The sequence below is a fragment of the Hyaena hyaena genome, unplaced genomic scaffold, assembly GCF_003009895.1.
Source record: "Hyaena hyaena isolate Hyena2069 unplaced genomic scaffold, ASM300989v1 scaffold_15, whole genome shotgun sequence".
Taxonomy (NCBI): domain Eukaryota; kingdom Metazoa; phylum Chordata; class Mammalia; order Carnivora; family Hyaenidae; genus Hyaena; species Hyaena hyaena.
This window is the reverse complement of record NW_024080647.1, coordinates 1,454,529-1,472,705: the sequence shown is the minus strand read 5'-3', so window position 1 is coordinate 1,472,705 and position 18,177 is coordinate 1,454,529. Positions and strand designations below refer to the sequence as shown.

The window sequence follows — 18,177 nt, the reverse complement described above, 5'->3', positions numbered from 1 at the left end:
CTCTCTCTCTCTCTCTCTCTCTCTCTCTCTCTCTCTCTCTCAACCTCCCCCCTCCTCCTCCATTTGCACACACTATTTCTCTCTTGAAATAAATAAATAAACATTTTTCAAAAAGTTTTTATTGCTTAACTAGTTTGATGTGAGGCCCACCAGTTGTAGGAGTGGTAATTGAATGTGGTTTTCATACAAAAATATATGAAAAACTACGAGTAAATTGCTTTGACATTATAATGACCTTTTCTATAATTAATAAAATTAATCATATCTAAATTGGGGAGAAAGTATGAAGACTGAGAGGACACAGCTGTTTCCTGATTTGCCTGGATTGTTCAGGCAGGCCTGATACTGAAAGCTTTGAATATTGAAATCCTGCTAATCTAAGATGAAGATGAAGTTATCATATCCTTAAAGAAACAAAGACTTAAAACAGAAATTAAGGGGCACCTGGGTGGCTCAGTTGGTTAAAGCATCTGACTTCAGCTCGGGTCATGATCTCACGGCTTGTGAGTTTGAGCCCCGTGTCGGGTTCTGTGTTGACGGCTTTGAGCCCGGAGTCTGCTTCAGATTCTGTGTCTCCCTCTCTCGCTCTACCCCTCCCTTGCTCATGCACTCGCTCGCTCTCTCTCTCTCTCTCTCTCAAGAATAAAAAACACTTAAAAAATAAACAAATTAAAAGTTATTTGTCCTACTTCTTAGTCTTTTATAATTTATAAAATCTCAGACACAAGATGAAAAAGTCATTAGCTCATAAATTAGTTTATAATACTGTATTTGATGTAGCTCTTAAAAAACTTTTTTGTTTTATAATTATAGCTAAGGGAACCCCTATTCATTATTAAACTTTTGTTAAATTACAAAAATAGAATGGAGTTAATAAAACCCACCAAATCCTATTATTTTTGTATCTATCCTTCTGTCTTTTTATTCCTTATTATATTCAGTCTTTTTCTTAGGGAAAATATTTTGACTTCAGCCTCTTTGTATTATTACTAAAATTCCTTCCCAAATATATGAGGTAATCGCTGACAGAACTGAAGGGAGAACTAGAAAGCAACATAATAATAGTAGAAGACTTGATATCCCACTTTCAGTTGTAAATAAAGTAACCAGCCAGAAAGTCACTAAGGAAGCAGAGGACTTAAAACATTATAGACCAATTGGACCTTCCAAAGTATATAATTCTCCACCCAACAATAGTAGCTTACATAATCTTCTCAAGTGCACGTGGAACGTTCTTCAATGTAGATCCCGTGTTAGGCCACAAAACAAGCCTTAACAAGTTTAAGTCATACAAAGTATCTTCTCTGACCACAGTGAAATGAACCTAGAAATCAATAGCAGAAGGAAAACAGGAAAATCCACAAATAGGTGGGAATTAAACATTAACACACTTTTAAACAACAATGGGCCAAAGAAGTCACAGGGAATTTAGAAAATAATCAGGAGACAAATGAGAATGAAAACACAATATACCAAAACCTATGGGATGCAGCAAAAGCAGTAGGAAAGGGACGTTTATAGTAGTTAATACTTACATTAAAAAGAAGAAAGATCTCAAATCAACAACCTAACATTATGCCTCAAGATACTAGAAAAAGAAAAAAAAAAAAAACCTGAACCCAAAGTTAGCAGAAGGAAGGAAATTACCAAGATTAGCAGAGAGATAAATGAAACAGAGAATTGAAAAACAATAGAAAAAAACCATTGAGACTGAGAGTTGGTATTTCAAAAAGATCAACAAAATTGTCAGACCCTTAGCTAGACTAATAAGCAAAAAGAAGGGATACTCTAAGAGCTAAAATTAGAAATGAAAGAGAAGATATTACCACTGATGAACTAATAAGACAGAAATAAAAAAGGATTATAACAAACTATGAACAATTACATTTCAACAGACTGGGTAACTTAAATAGATAAATTCCTAGAAACATACAACCTACCAAGACTGAATCATGAAGACATAAGAAACCTGAACAGACCAATACCCAGTGAAGCAACTGAAGCACCAAAAATCTCCCAGCAGAGAAAAAAGCATAGTACCTCAATGCTTTCACCAGAGAATCCTACCAAACACAAGTCCTTTTTATACTTTTCCCAAAGAATTGAAGAGGAGGGGATACTTCCAAACCCATTCTCTGAAGCCAGCATTACCCTGATCCCAAAACCAGACAGACCCATTAAAAAAAAAAAAAAAAAAATCACACACCATGACCAAGTAGGATCTGTAGCCGGAATGTAAAAATGGTTCTGATTAAGAAAATGAAGGACAGAAACCACATGGTTATCTCAGTTGATGCAGAAAAGCATTTCAAAACCCTTTTGTCCTAAAAACCCTCAACTACCTAGGAATAGAAGGAAACCTTTGCAACGTAATCAAAGCCATACCTGAAAAGCCCACAGCAAACATGACACTCAGCGTAGAATTACTGAGAGGTCTTCCCCTAAGATCAGGAGCAAGAACGCTCACCCTCACCACTGCTCTTCAGCACAGTATTGGAGACTGTAGCCAGAGCAATTACATAAGAAAAAGAAATAAAACAGATAAATTGGAAAGGAAGTAAAAGCATCTCTGTTCATAGGTGACATGATCTTTTATAGAGGAAACCCTAAAGATTCCACCAAAAAACTGGTAGAATTGATAAATTCAGCAGAGTTGCAGGCTACAAAATCTTAGTTGTGCTTCTAAATACCAACAGTGAACAATCCCATATGGAAGTTAAGAAAACAGTCCCATTTATGATTACTTTAAAAATAATAAAATACTCAGGAAGAACCTTAACCAAGGAAAGAGAAGACTTGTACACTGAAAACTGTTAAACATTGCTGAAAGAAACTAAAGAAAACATAAATGGAAAGACATCGCAGGTCCGTAGATTGGAAGGCTGAACATTGTTAAAATAACCATTCTACCCAAAGCAATTTACAGATTCAGTGCAAGCCTATCAAAATCCCAATAGAGGGGTGTCTAGGTGGTTCAGTTGGTTAACCATCTGACTCTTGATTTTGACTCAAGTTATGATCTCACGGTTTGTGAGTGCAAGTGCCATATCAGGCTCTGTGCTGATAGTTTTGGGATTCTGTCTCCTTCTGTTTTTCTGACCCTCCCCTGCTCATTTGCTCTCTCTCAAAATTAAATAAACATTTAAAAAAATCCCAATGACATTTTTTGCAGAAAATGAAAAGAAAATCTTAAAATTCCTGTGGAATCTCAAAGGACCCCAGGGAGCCTAAGCAGTATCTTAATGAGAACAGAGTTTGAACCCTCACATTCCCTGATCTCACAACATACAACAAAGCAACAGTAATTAAGATGGTATGGCATGGACATAAAGAAAGATAATGTAGACTAATGGAACAGAATAGAGAACTCAGAAACAAACTCTTGCATTTATGGGCCAAGTTCCTTTTCAAGAAGACTGCCAGGACTACACAAGGGGGAAATGACAGTCTCTTCAACAAATGGTGTTGAGAAAACTGGATATTCATATGAAAAATAAGGACCCTTACTTTATACCATATGCAAAAAATAACTCGAATTAAAGACCTATAATCTAAGAGCTTAAACTTTTAAATTCCTAGAAGAAAACGTAAAGGAAAAGCTTCATTGAATTTCACAGTTATTTCTTGGATATATCACCAAAAGCACAGGCAACAAAAGCAAACATAGACAGGTCGACTACCCCAAATTTTAAAAATATCTGCATGTCATATAAAACAAAACAAAACAAAAAACAGAGTGAAAAGACAACCTATGGAATGGAAGATCATTGCAAATCATGTATCTGATAAGGGGTTAACATCTGGAATATAGAAGAAACTTTTACAACTCAATAGCAACAGTAACAAAACCACCTGTTATAAAAATGGGCAAAGGACTTGAGTAGAGATTTCTGCAAAGGCTTACAAATGGCCAACAAACACATAGAAAGGTGTTCTACATCTAATCACTGGGGAATTGCAAATCAAAACCACATGAGTTATCACTTCATACCATCAGGATGGCCACTGTTAAAAGAAGATAGCAAGTGTTGGTGAGGATGCAGAGGCACTTGGACTCTTATGTACTCTTGGTGGGAATGTAAGATGCTGTAGCCATTATGGAAAGAAGTATGGAAGTTTCTCAAAAAAAAATTAAAAATAAGTTTACCCTATGGTCCAGCAATTCCTTTTCTAGGTATATATCTAAAAGTATTCAAAGTAAGTTCTAAAAGAGATAATTTGCACACCCATGTTTATTACAACATTATTCACAATAGCGAAGAGGTTATTATAATCCAAATGTATATTGAGAGATGAATGGATAAAGAATATGTGGTATGTACAGACAATGGAATATTAGCATTTGAAAAGAAGAAAACTATGTCATACATTACAACATGGATGAAACTCTAAATCATTCTGATAAGCATATAAGCCCATCATAGAAAAAGGAATACTCTGTGATTCCACTGATATGAAGTATCTAAAACCGCCAAAATCATAGAAACGGGGGCGCCTGGGTGGCTCAGTTGGTGAGCGTCGGACTTCACCTCAGGTCATGATCTCACGGGTTTGTGAGTTCAGGCCCTGCATCAAGCTCTGTGCAGACAGCTTGCTCAGAGCCTGGAGCCTCCTTCAGATTCTGTGTCTCCTTCACTCTCTGCCCCTCCCCCATTCATGCTCTGTCTCTCTCTGTCTCTCCATAATAAATAAATGTAAAAAAAAATATTTTTTTTGAAATCATAGAAATATGAAATAGCAGGGTGGTTACCAAGGGCTGAGAGGAGGAGGAATTAGTGTTAGTGGGTATAGAAATTCAGTGTGGCAAGGTGAAAAAGTTCTAAAACATCTCTTGCATAGCGCTGTGAATATACTTAATACTACTGAATTGCATGCTTATAAATGGTTAAAGTGTTAAATATAATGTTACATGCTTTTACCACAAAAATATATAGGCCGCAGGGTCATGGGGTAGGTTTTTAAGTAACTAGGTAAATGTTATAACAGACTGTGGTGTAAAGGAAGCTGGCATTTTTTAACATTTAGGAAAATGGCTCACAGACCAAGTAAGTGGAAAGTAGGAAGAAGACAAAGTTAAAAAAAAAAAAAAGACACCTACTTATTCTCCCTTCCTTCTCCCAAGCCCCAATTTATCTATTTCCCCCTCCATGTGTTTTCTTGCCATCCCTTTTCATTACAAAATGCCAGTTTAGAGACTTTGAGAGATTTAGAAAAATGCAGGAGCTTCATTTCCCATTTAAATCACTGGAAGAAGTCTTGTTTTTCTGCAGTCTCCTTTCTAAAAGTGTTGATAGTTGTTCTAATATAAATGATGTTTACATCATTAGATGCAGCATTTATTCACATAACTGAGCACTGTCATATAAATCTTGATGTTTTTACTTATAGAACTAGTTCTTAATTTTATAGTTCAGGTGATCTCTATAGTATTAGAAAATGTTACTCACGTTTTGCCTTTTGCACCTCTGCATTTAGTGTACCAGCTTTTAATTTTTCTCTCCATGTCACCACCGTTTCCTCCCTTTTTAGTTTCAGCAGTTTTAGCAGTTCATTTTAAACTGACATCTGCTTTTAAAATTCAGAATATAGAAAAAAACAACTATGTGTATGTAATCCATAATTGTAATACTTTTATGATCTCTCTTTGGCTAAAGGGAAAAATCCCTTTACAATTATTCTGGAACATTAAGGCAGTATATTTTAGGTATGCTTTGAATCTAAAAAGTAAAACTTAGTAATGACAACTCTTCTATATATCAAATTTATAGAATAATAAAAGAGATTTGTTCCCTGTGAAATATGTAAATATGATGTCTGACTGTGCATTTGAATTGGCCTTGTTGTGATATACAGAGCTCAAAATAAATGAGTTTCTGTTGTTTGTGCACCATTTAGCTAAAGGCAATGAAAATAATTAGAAATGTTTTTGTTCTTTGGGAATTTTTTAGTTCTGATTTATTAAAAATACAGCTGGAAGAATGTTTGAGAATCTACTTTGTGAGATATTCCCCAGACCTGTAAACTTCAATACAAATGACTTGGAGTTGATAGAAGAAAAAAATAAACTCCTTGGAAATTTATTTATGAAATATCAGTGATGATGATGATGACGACTGCAAGATGATAAGGATGAAGAAAAAGTGAAATTATTCTTGATATCACTGTTCCTTTCTTTTTACCAGATTTAAAAAGACATCTTACTGACTTTCTGAGGTCCTTTGAACACTGGCTAGCTTAAACATCTCTAGGGTAGGGTATTTTCTCTTGCAGCACCATCAAGTTACTAAGTAGTACCATTATATGTTATAGTAAAGTAGTAAAGCTAGTGCATTGGAAAACTTGTTTGGGGGTTGTTTACAGAGTGTTTATTTGCAGATGATACAAAATATCCAGTGTCCTGTGAAGGAAAAAAGGGAATTTGTAATTATGAGATGGAGATGTTGCTTAAAGCTCTCCTTTTCTCCTGATAACACGTTAAAAAAGTCAGTGGTCATTTTTGATAAATATTTAGGATTTAGAGATTGTTTTTAAAATCAGAATTATGGGGAGCATTCTCACATAATAGTTATTTCGTGATTCTTTGAAGTAAAACGACATCTAATAAACATTTAGGTGGAAACTTTTCCTTTTCTATACCCATTTACAAATGTGATTCCTGCAGCATTCACTTAGCAGTATTCCTTAAAAATCCTGTGGGCAGGTTTGTCAGTGTGGCTGATCATAAGGGCTTGAGAGTTACTCTCTCACCAAAAAGATGAGCTGACCAAGTGAGGATTATGAGAGGGGAGGGAGGCATGTGAGATGATTGTTTAGAGAGTAAACTGCTTTTCAGAGCATAAGTTCTGTGGTGTGCATCTTACCTTCTGCGTCTACCTTACCGTCTTCCCTTGTCTTCATAAACTGTCAGAAGTGGCCCACTAGTTCTGTACTACATGGACTATATCCACAATTAACTGTATTTGTGTAGGACTTTCAAGTCTGTGATTTCTCTGCTTAGTATTTAAGTGGTAGCAAAAATACTTACTCAGTAGAAATTTGTACTTCACAGGTAAGTTAAGGTCTGCTTTAAGATACAAAAATTTAATTCAACATCGCCATCCAGACCGTTCTTTAGAAAATGTTTCTGGACTAATGCAGCATGTCTTAGCTGTCAGCAAATGGATGATTCTTCTAAGAACCAGTTTGTACTTTTTGGCCTTTTCATTAGGTGCTTGTGTAAATCAAATCATAAAAATTGAATAGAAGAGTAGAAAGGAGTAATGAGTTGCCTAATTTTATGTGAGCACAGAATGGAAGAATGACTGAGCTGAAATAATTTGAAGCAAATAATGTTTCTGTACTTTTATTATAATGGGGAACATACACTGAGCACTTCCTGTTTGTCAGGCAGTATACAGTATATATAACTTACATCCCACAGTCTTATGATATAGATGGTATTTTTATCCCCATTTTACAATGCTGAGGCTCAGGGAGACTAAATAACGTTCAGTATTCACACTGTATGTAGTGGGGCTGGGATTCAAACCTAGGTAGGCTAACTCCAGAATTCATACTCCGGACTGCCTTGTAAAGCGCTGTGTGCAGCCCTCACACTCTCCATGCGTGCTCCCTCCTAGCGCTGCTCAGTGAGCACAGTCAGAGCCTTGTGTGCCCACACACAGGACCATCTTCCTCCGTATGGCACATATGTTTGCAAGTGCCAGGGTGCAGAATTGAGTTGGGTGTATTTCCAGTAGGAGGAGGCAGGTACATAAACAAATAGTAGATAATCATGCACAGGGTGAGGTTGGGCACACAGAGAAGGGAGCTGTCAGTTTTCGCTGTGTCTCTCTGGTGCATACCTTTGACACTGAGCTGGCACTACTCCCTTCTCACAAGTTTATGGCACATTCTGGGTCCTGTTTTATTTTTCATCACTACATCCTGTTGAAGTAAGGAGGAAACAGTGTTACTTTGGAGATAGAAAAAGAGGCCCAGAAAGGTTAAGTGCCTTTCCTAGAGCCACAGTAAATCATTGGTACCAGAACAATAATTTAGGACCGCAAATGACAGTTAATTTCCTTGGCAGACTAGGAAATTGCACATTTTCCTGAAATTCTTCTGAGCCAAACTCTTTTCCTCTTTTTTTTGCCCCTCATTTAACTCCTACCCTTTTCAAGCCTTTGTATTTTTCAGGCTTGCAGATAATGTCCAAAATCTCTTCCTGGTTAGCAAACAGTGTGGTTATTGAAAGTAGATAACTTTCGGGGTACCTGGGTGGCTCAGTCGGTTAAGCGTCCGACTTCGGCTCAGGTCATGATCTCACGGTTCGTGGGTTCGAACCTCGCGTGGGGCTCTGTGCTGACTGCCAGCTCAGAGCCTGGAGCCTGTTTCAGATTCTGTGTCTCCCTCTCTCTCTGACCCTCTCCTTCCTGCTCACGCTCTCACTCTCTCTCTCTCTCTCAGAAATAAATAACTTTAAAAAAAAAAAGAAAGAAAGTAGATAACTTTCATACTGAATGGCCATTGTAGCCTCTGGGCAGGGGGCGGGGCATGGTGGCCTCCACCGAAGAACTGGTGATGCAGCAGCTCGCAGTGCAGCTTCTGTGCCCGGGGCCCAGGCCAGCATCTCGGGGACCGGATGAAGTCAGTTTCATTTTTCATCGGGCAGACTACTTAACCTCTGCTTAAGGCGAGAAGAGGAAGTCTCATAACATGGTGGAGATGCTGGGTCTAGGGATGTTTACGGAATCACATGTGATAAAGGGAGGGAAGAAATACAGAGAGTGCACACACTTGCCTTCCTTCTCAGAGCTGCCATTTGGCAGACACCCGGGGATCTCATTCAGAGATCAGGTTGGATGTTATCTTGCAGTATTTAATGAGATGTTCTTTTTTCATTTCCCCAAATCCCTAGTAAAGTGGTTCGTAACTTTTGGATCAAGAACTACTCTGAGAATTTGGTGAAAGCCACTGTTTTTGGAAAATGCACACACTTACAGAATTTTGCATATAATTTTAAGGAGTTCGTTGTTCTTTCCCCCAAAAGCTAATGCGTGAGCTATGGATGCAGGGCAGAATAACCAACCCTTGATGTAGACTTTCTTTATTTTTAAAAATTTTTTCTAATGTTTATTTATTTTTGAGAGAGAGAGACAGACAGAGCGTGAGCAGGGGAGGGTCAGAGAGAGAGGGAGAATCGAAGCAGGCTCCAGGCTCTGAACTGTCAGCACAGAGCCCGACACGGGGCCTGAACCCATGAACCACAGGATCACGACTTGAGCCAAAATCAGACGCTTAACCAACTGAGCCACCCAAGCGCCTCTATAAGACTTTCCAGAGTCACTGTGTTTAGTATCTAAAGAAATCCTATAATTTTTTAACCCATAGGTTTCATAGAGAATGTACTTAATGTTCTTTCATATTGATGAAAAGTAAATATGGTATGCTTTAGATCAGAATACATACATATTGTATTTCAGGAGATTTTTATCAAAACTTAAAAATTGGATAACCATTGTCTAATATTTACTTTTGTCTCTCTGTTTTCAAGCTTGGTAAAATGCGGCTGACAATTCCATGTCGGGCCCTAACATGTTCTCATCTGCAGTGTTTTGATGCAACTCTTTACATTCAGATGAATGAGAAAAAACCAACCTGGGTTTGTCCTGTCTGTGATAAGAAGGCTCCGTACGAACACCTTATTATTGATGGGTATGTCGATTTAAAGTGTTTCCTTGTACCTCGGAATGACCACCTATTATCTGGATTTGTTATCCATCAGGTTTAGGATGAAAATTCTACAGGTAGTGTTTTCTAAGTAGTACATTTTTAGGATTTTCATGATTCTAGAAATCAGTACTTTTCAAAGTAAGTAATTAATATTGTCAGCATTTTTCCCTTTTAACATGATATCTTCTTGGTTGGGAAATGTATGCTTCACCATCTATGTGTCTGGACTTTTCACCGTTTACAGTAGCCCAGGCTCTAAGCAGGGTATGCTTCGAGCTTTCCTGACATGAGTCCATCTGTCCCAGCCACACAGGCCATATTAGAGAAGGAAGGGCGACACCGTGACAGTCTGGCAAATTTCAGCCACACTGGGCTTTTTTCGTAGACGCTAACCTATTTTTGCGGACTTTTCCTCCTGCTTCAGTCCTGGCTCATCGTACCTGTCCCCCACCGTACCTGTCCCCCACCGTAGGGGCTGTGAGGGCTCCATAACCCATCCACATGCTGAATAGCAGCTTCCTTTGTTTCTGTTTCCTCTGAAGTACTTGTCTTTGTCTTTCTTGTCCACCTACGGCATCGCATCGCCGAAACAGTCTGTTACTTATTTATTTATTTCTTTTAACACTCCCGTGTTTTCCCTGTCCTTCCAGACATCTTGGAGCATTCTCTAAATGCACCCCTGTTCTCTAGGCTCCTTTCTTGTCCTTTTTGCCTCTGCACAAAGATAACTTGTGAAAAGTATTTCCTGTAATCTCTAGCAAGACACTTAAGGCAACTTATCTATAGCATTTGAGAAAACATAGGAGCCTGAAGATGTAACACAAGGAATGGAATATATTTAACAATACAGTGTAACCTAGAGCTTGAGAGATGTCAGACCAAACATGGAAAAACAGTAAACATGTAACTTAAGTGTTTTAGGTTTAATTTTTCAGAAATGACAGTGATCACTAATAAATCTAAATTGAATAATGTTTTATCAACTCCGTATATTAGGTAGCTTTAGATTCCCTCCCCCCGTTTATTGGGATTTTTCTTCATTTTAAAAACCATATACTTTTGCACATGTATCTATACACACATTTTTTTAAAGAAACTGAAAAACATAGGAAAAGGAAAGGGTTTTTTAGTGTACTTTCTGATTTTTGTTTTCATATAATTGTGCTTGTGCAGTATTAATATTTTTTATCCTTTGGTTTCATTTCAGAATTTGACAATTTTATACATTTTTTGCAAATCTCATTTCTTAACATCTGCATGATATTTTTCAAGGAGACTTAACATTCAGTACATATTTTTTGTATGTATTGCTTCAGTTTATCAAATAAGATATGCTTATTGTTGATAATTTGGACTATGCACAAGAATATAAAGGAGAAAAAGAACTATTCATAATGTCACCAGTCAGAAATAACTGCTATTTATATACCTTTCACACACTGAATTTTATTTTTAAAATTTTATTTTAAAAATAAAATTTTTGGGGCGCCTTGGTGGCTTAGTCGGTTAAGCGTCCGACTTTCGCTTAGGTCATGATCTTGCGGTTCGTGGGTTCGAGCCCCGCGTCGGGCTCTGTGCTGACTGCCAGCTCAGAGCCTGGAGCCTGTTTCAGAGTCTGTCTCCCTGTCTCTGACCCTCCCCTGCTCACGCTGTCTTTTTCTCTCTCTCCTAGAAATAAATAAAACATTAAAAAAAAAATTTTTTTTTAATAAAATTTTCTTGGCCTCTTCCCACTTACTGTGAATATTTCCCCATTATTAAAAATGTTTGAAAACCTCATTTTTCATAGTTACATAATATTTCCTCATTTAAGTTACCGTAATTTCAGTACCTATATTCCTATTTAGCCCTAGAATTTGAGAACAAATATAATTTGTTCTGCTTTCTTCTTTGTCGTTTATACTTGTACAAAACATAGGAGGTCTGAATGGTTTTTGAACAGTAATACTTCTAGTCTCTTTTTATGTAGAATGTGATATTCAAAGGACCAATTGCTTTTTATAGCTTGTTTATGGAAATCCTAAAGTACTGTACAGACTGTGATGAAATACAGTTTAAGGAGGATGGCTCTTGGGCACCTATGAGATCAAAAAAGGAAGTACAGGAAGTTTCTGCCTCTTATAATGGAGTTGATGGTGAGTGCTGGTGTTCCGCAAGGGTGGGGCGGTCTCCCTGCTGTTGTATAGCTTGAGTTTTAGCATTAAAATGTGTATATTTCTGGGGGTGTCTGGCTGGCTCAGTTGGTAGAGCATGCGACTCTTGATTTTGAGGTTGTGAGCCTGAACCTCATGTTGGAAGTAGAGACTACTGAGAAAAAAAATAAAGAAGATTTTAAAAACAGTATACGTTTCTGAAAAACTCAGCAGTTTATGGGTAGCTCAATAACTCTTACTAAATTATTGATTAAATATTCAGAAGTAGTAAAATTCCTTTTAAATTCACTTTGCCAGCGTTTAAAATTTTGTGATGTAAGATTTCAAAGTAACATAATCTAGTAAGTCATTTGTAAGGTCATGCTTTTGAAATGGTATCCTTTTAAATTTTTAAGAGGTTTGCTAAAGATCAGTGAATGTTTCTTTTCCATTTATGTTACTTTTCTGGTTTTTTAGTATGTTTTTGCTGGAAGGATGCTATGACATTTAAAAAATGTTACCATACATTTCCTGAGTATCCCAGGTACATATGCAGTATGTACCTCAAACTGATTTTATTTTGAAGTAAGCATACATTTTGATTGTTTGCCCTAATTCAGAATTGTTTAAAAATTTTTTTAACAACCAATAATCAATAGTAGTTTTAAGCTTAGGGGAACAGAGCCACTGTTGGTTTTCTACTCTCTGTCCTCAGCAGTATTGTAAGTCTAAACTGTAATTGATAAACTAAACCGTAGGGATACTGAGGAAAAAAGAGAGGTGTCATAGGTCATTTTTACCTTGTGTTTTACTCATTCCCCCACAGGATGCTTGAGCTCCACATTGGAGCATCAGGTGGCTTCTCACCACCAGTCCTCTAACAAAAATAAGAAAGTGGAGGTGATTGATTTAACCATAGACAGTTCATCTGATGAAGAGGAGGAGGAGCCATCTGCCAAGAGGACCTGTCCTTCCCTGTCTCCCACATCACCACTAAATAATAAAGGGTAAGTACTGAGACCTTAAAACGTCATTGAGAAAGTTAATTTTGCAAATACAGTTTAAAAAATCTGCCAGTAGGGGCTCCTGGGTGGCTTAGTTGGTTGAGTTTCCAGCTTCGGCTCAGGTCAAGATCTCATGGTTTGTGGGTTCAAGCCTCACATCAGGCTTGCTGCTGCTCAGCTCAGAGCTGCTTCAGATCTTCTGTCCTCCCCCTCCCCGGTCCCTTCCCTGCTCACGCTCGCTCACTCTCTTTCTGTCTCTCAAAAATAAACATTAAACAAGAATAATAAAATAAAAGATTGGCCAAATAAAATGATTATTCCTGATTGTGAAACTCAGTAATCAAAGAATAGGTTGGATTTTTCCCCAGGCGTGTGATATTCTTGAGGGGTTGGGATAATGAGTTAAAGGAGTCCCTTGGAGGCAGTATTTATCATACCAAAAGATAATTCTCGTACAGTGGTTCTCAAACTTTGGTGTACAGCAGAATCACCCAGAGGGCTCGTTAAAACACCCTATTGCCACATGTCTGATTCAGGAGTAGGGACTGAGAAAAGGCTATCTCTGATCAGTTCTTAGGTGATCTTGATGCTGCTCATAGGATTTAGAACATTTACTCAGACTGGAAATGTGTGCTTTAAGATTAACCCTAGGTTGAGTGTTTCCGGTAGAAAGCAGAGGAAGACCAGAGGATACATTAAAGCTGTCTTGGAGTGTGTGGGGTCGGCAGTGCAGTGAAAGAAGTCAGAGGCTGAAGTCGCAGCGCAAGGTGCTTTCTGTTTTGCAGACTCATGTCCCATATTTCCCTTTAGTCTGTCAGTACCTTGGTTATGCTCCAGGTCAGTTTAGCAAACACTGTTATCTGCTTTATGTAAAACACCCTGTGCCTAACATGGGTGATAGTAAAATGAGTGAGTACAGCCCTAACTTTAAAGAGTTTGACATTTTATAGAGGATGGTAAGACAAGTAGCTGTACTCTTTAAATGGACCTTTGTGAGACACGTCGGGGATTCTCAACAAAAGGACTTCATGTTTTGCTGAGGCACAGTTGTAGCACATGGAAGGCAAGTCTAGAAATAGGCATGCCACCTTTTAGGTCTATATCGGGAGAGTGAGGTAGCCTGTTGTAACTGAATAGGAGCTGGTCAGAAAACCTTCCAACAAACATAGTGCCTGAAGAAAGAATGGTACGTGAGAGAAGGAGGGTCCACAGAAGGCACTGTTGCAAAATTTCAGGGTTCCGGAGGGAAAGTTAACACCAGACCACGAGCAGGCATTTCCATGCATGGAGTATCAAATCATTGTCTGGTTTGATACTGTTGGATGAGATAAAAGGTCTGTTTGATAATATTTGTAGTTACTTGAAAAGTAGAGTTGGAACAGTTAAAGAGCATGACCATCATCAGTGTATCACTTGTTGGAAGCTTTGACTGTTCCAGGAATCCTCATAGAACAATCAGACCTGTTACACAGGTTAGTATTTTCAGACAGAAATAAAGACATTAATAGTAGTATCATTATACTAAAAAAAAACAAACCCAAATATCTAAATACTAATTCTTCTTTAAATCCTACTTTGTGAAGACGTAACTCTGATGAAAGCCTGCCTGGATGGCTGTTTCCCAACAAGCCAGACCTTGTTATTATACCACCTTATTTTATAAATCTGAGTGGGAGGGGAAGAAATGTCAAATTGCCAGAGGCCAATATTTTGCTCTCTGACTAGAGTCAGAGAATGTATACATTTTTCCTTCAAGGAAACTTTTTGGAGTGTTTAGAAATCTAGCATTTCAATTCTTTGGACATTTGCTTTGCTGTTTTCCCAAAACTAGTTGTGTTTGTTATGTTTGGAAAATGACATTAGAGCATCAACTACATCCTGAGCTTACCAGTGACCAATTAAACCCAGATAAAGTATTTACAAATGCCAGACCTTTCTCTGTTTTCAGATAAAAACAAGCAACCTGAAAGTTTATGGCATTTTAGAAGAATAATGCCATTTCAATGTTCGTGGCCATTTTACAATAATGACAAGCCAATAAATAAAAACCTCAACCCTAAGCATATTGTATTTGTTACAGTGCAGTGTAAAGGTGGAAATGCATTTTCAGAAGAGTATCACAAAACTGAAAGAAAACGAGCCAGCCAGGAATTAGAGGCAAACGTCAGTAAATGTGAAACATTTTGCTGTCTTCAGCCAGTGAGTGTTTAGTATTCATCCAGAAATTTACTTTGCTGTTTGGTATACCAAGATATTTTCAAAGGCTAGCATTTCAACTGCTTTCTTCTCTCTTGTAATCCCTTAGGCATTGTCAGAGGAGACAGCTAATGGAAAATGGTACTTTTTATAGATGTAAGAGGTTTAATTAAGTTTCCATTAGACAAAACATTTTTATGAGGCAGAAGAAAGTATATTTTATGCTTCATATCCCATTCATGAAAATGTGGTAGATGGTCATAACTAGAATGCTATTCCTGGAAATCCAACCTTGACATCTTTTGAAGTATTCTGAACTCGTATTGCACCATTGAAATCGCCTCTCTACACCCAAGTACTTCATATGAAGTTTTAAAAGCAAAAAATAGCCCCTTTATACTTTCTTTGTTCTTTATTTTTTATGACTTATATGCTGATTAGCCTTTTGTATGGTTGGGATAGCATATGACCCTTATGTATGCACTCAGGACAATTAGAATTCTTTTTCTTTTTAAGATCATTTCAATTCCTTCTTGCCTTTTTCATCTTTCTCCCTCCATTTTGGTTTTTTAGTTGATTTTTTGTACAGAAAAAAGATTTAACTTCTCAGCTACTTAAACATTTCTCTTCGTTCTTTCAGAATCCCTCTTTTTGTTCTCCCCTGCCCCCCCCATTATACTTTTCTCCCTTTAAAACCTGTCCCCCACCTGTTCACGTGGAGCATCTCCTCTTGTTCCTGCTGCCTCCGCTCATTCAGTAGGCCTTGTGTGCAAACAGCGTGCCAGCGGGTGTGGGGCAGTGGGAAGGCCCGGGGAACAGTCCCCTGTGTCTGTTCTCCTACAGCTTACAGGTGTTGGGGCCAGCTGTGGGCTGTGCTGCTCAGACTGCTGCCATCTCCCAGGCTGGTCTATATGTGTTTTCTTTGCGAGGACGTACCTATACTTTTGACTAGACAGCATCCCAGTGCTCATTTTTAAAAGGTTTCAGAATTTTGGCTGCTATAGATCTCTCTTGCTCATATCTCACTGAGGTGGCTCAGCCACGCCTTCCTGTGTAGATGAGACAGCATGTGGCCTATGAATGTTGGATATATTGTTTACCCATCCATTTCTCCCTATAGTCCCTGCAAGTGCTACTCTATACACAGATTATTTCCTGATAATTATGATAGTCTAAATTATGTATTGCTTTGCTTGTCTTTTTATTTCCAGCACAAAAGCTAGGACTCACTTTGCGAGATGCAGTCCCCTTGTAAAAATTAAAAGTTCAACTGACTTATGAAAACTATGCGAACCTTTCCTTCTAGCATATTAAGTCTTCCACATCAAGCATCTCCGGTGTCCCGCACCCCAAGCCTTCCTGCTGTGGACACAAGCTACATTAATACATCCCTCATCCAAGACTACAGGCATCCTTTCCACATGACACCCATGCCTTATGACCTGCAAGGTGAGTCGGCAGCTCTTCTGTATTGTCACATAGCGTTGTGAATGCCTTTGATCCACATAGACTTCCTCCCGGTGAGTCTGAGGAAGAATGGAAAGACTGAAAAAGCAGGGGCTTGGGCCTGGGGAGCCGCGAGAAAGACATATGTTGGTCGTAAATAAGTACACACCGTTTCTTGTTTGCACCTTCATCGGTAGCCAGTGTTTTACTACCAGCAGTGAGACTAGTGCAAGGCTCTCTAGGTTTTGTGACCTTCACAGTGGCCTGCGAGTCATTTGGGGATGACTTTCAGTATGTTGCTTTGCATTTTGATATTGATGAAAACTACTCTTTTTTCCCAAATCTAGTGATAATGCAACAGGCATTGTGGGTAACGGTGTTGTATCATGTTTTAAGTAATGCTGAATTAAGACGTGGGGAAGTTTTAATTTTTGTTCCAGCAAACCTGATTCTTCTTTTCAAAAGTAGTTTGAAATGTCAGTACATTCACTGCACAGTGTATTTGGAGTTGATACTAACACTTACATTATCAAAAAATTATTAGTTTTGTGTCTTTGAAACTTAAGAATTTATATATCTAAGAACATTTTTCTTTTTTATTCCAAAAAGCTGTATGTGCTTATTATAGATAATTTAATACAAAAATATTAAGTGGAAGATTTCCTCCACCCCACCCCCACAGAAGAATCCAGGGTCACTGGCAGAGATTCTTGGAAGCTGAGATAGTTGAGTAGATTTTTTTTTTTTTTTATACTGGTACTTTTTTACTTTTTTTTCTATTTAAAAAATTTTTTATTTTATTATTATTTTTTTACAAATAGTTTATTGTCAAGTTGGTTTCCATGTAACACCCAGTGCCCATCCCCACAAGTGCCCCCCTCCATACCCATCTCCCCGCTTCCCCCCCACATCCATCAGTCCTCAGTTTGTTCTCAGCATTCAAGAGTCTCTCATGGTTTGCTTCTCTCCCTCTCCCCCACCATTTCCCCTTTTTCTCCCCCATGGTCCTCCGTTAAGTTCCTCCTAATCCTCCTATACGTGCAGACATAGGGTATTTGTCCTTCTCTGCCTGACTTACTTCGCTCAGCGTAACACCGTCAAGGTCCATCCATGTTGCTACACATGGCCAGATTTCATTCTTTCTCGTTGCCATGTAGTATTCCATGGTATAGATAAACCACATCTTCTTGATCCATTCGTCCGTTGATAGACACTTAGGCTCTTTCCATGTTTTAGCTATTGTTGAGAGTGCTGCTATGAACAGTTGAGTAGATTCTTACTGATCGTTATGAAAACCCTGCTGGAGCTCCGTCCAGCAGAACTTTCTGCAATGAGGGAAATGTAACTTATGGTGGCCACTAGCCACATCTGGTTATGGAGCATTTGAAACATGGCAGTTGTGACTGAAGAAGAAGTTCTTCTTTTGACTTCATGAAATTAGGCACCTGTGTCATGGGGTTAGTGGCTGCTCTGTGAGACAGGGCGGCCCCGTTTCTCACTGAGGCCACTGCCAGCTTTCCCGATCAGGAACCACGGGGCCGTACATTTTGCAGATCCTCATGTTATAATCTGTTCTAGTGTAGACAGTGGATGAATCCTCAGAGTATTTGTGTTGTCATACTTTTATCTACATCTGCTTATTATCCTTTCCCCCAAGCTTAGATACCATAATGAGGCCTTTTATT

General features: G+C 38.3%; 1 protein-coding gene across 3 annotated transcripts in view; it reads left to right on the top strand.

Moving 5' to 3' along the window:
* The window catches only part of PIAS1 (protein inhibitor of activated STAT 1), a 121,584-nt gene that overhangs the window by 101,492 nt on the left and 1,915 nt on the right, over positions 1 to 18,177 (top strand). For all 3 annotated transcript variants that reach the window (XM_039219355.1, XM_039219346.1, XM_039219359.1), the window contains exons 9-12: positions 9,536 to 9,696; positions 11,719 to 11,849; positions 12,673 to 12,853; positions 16,353 to 16,495. In XM_039219355.1, coding sequence (XP_039075286.1) covers positions 9,536 to 9,696; positions 11,719 to 11,849; positions 12,673 to 12,853; positions 16,353 to 16,495 — 616 coding nt within the window. The remainder of the gene's footprint in view (positions 1 to 9,535; positions 9,697 to 11,718; positions 11,850 to 12,672; positions 12,854 to 16,352; positions 16,496 to 18,177) is intronic.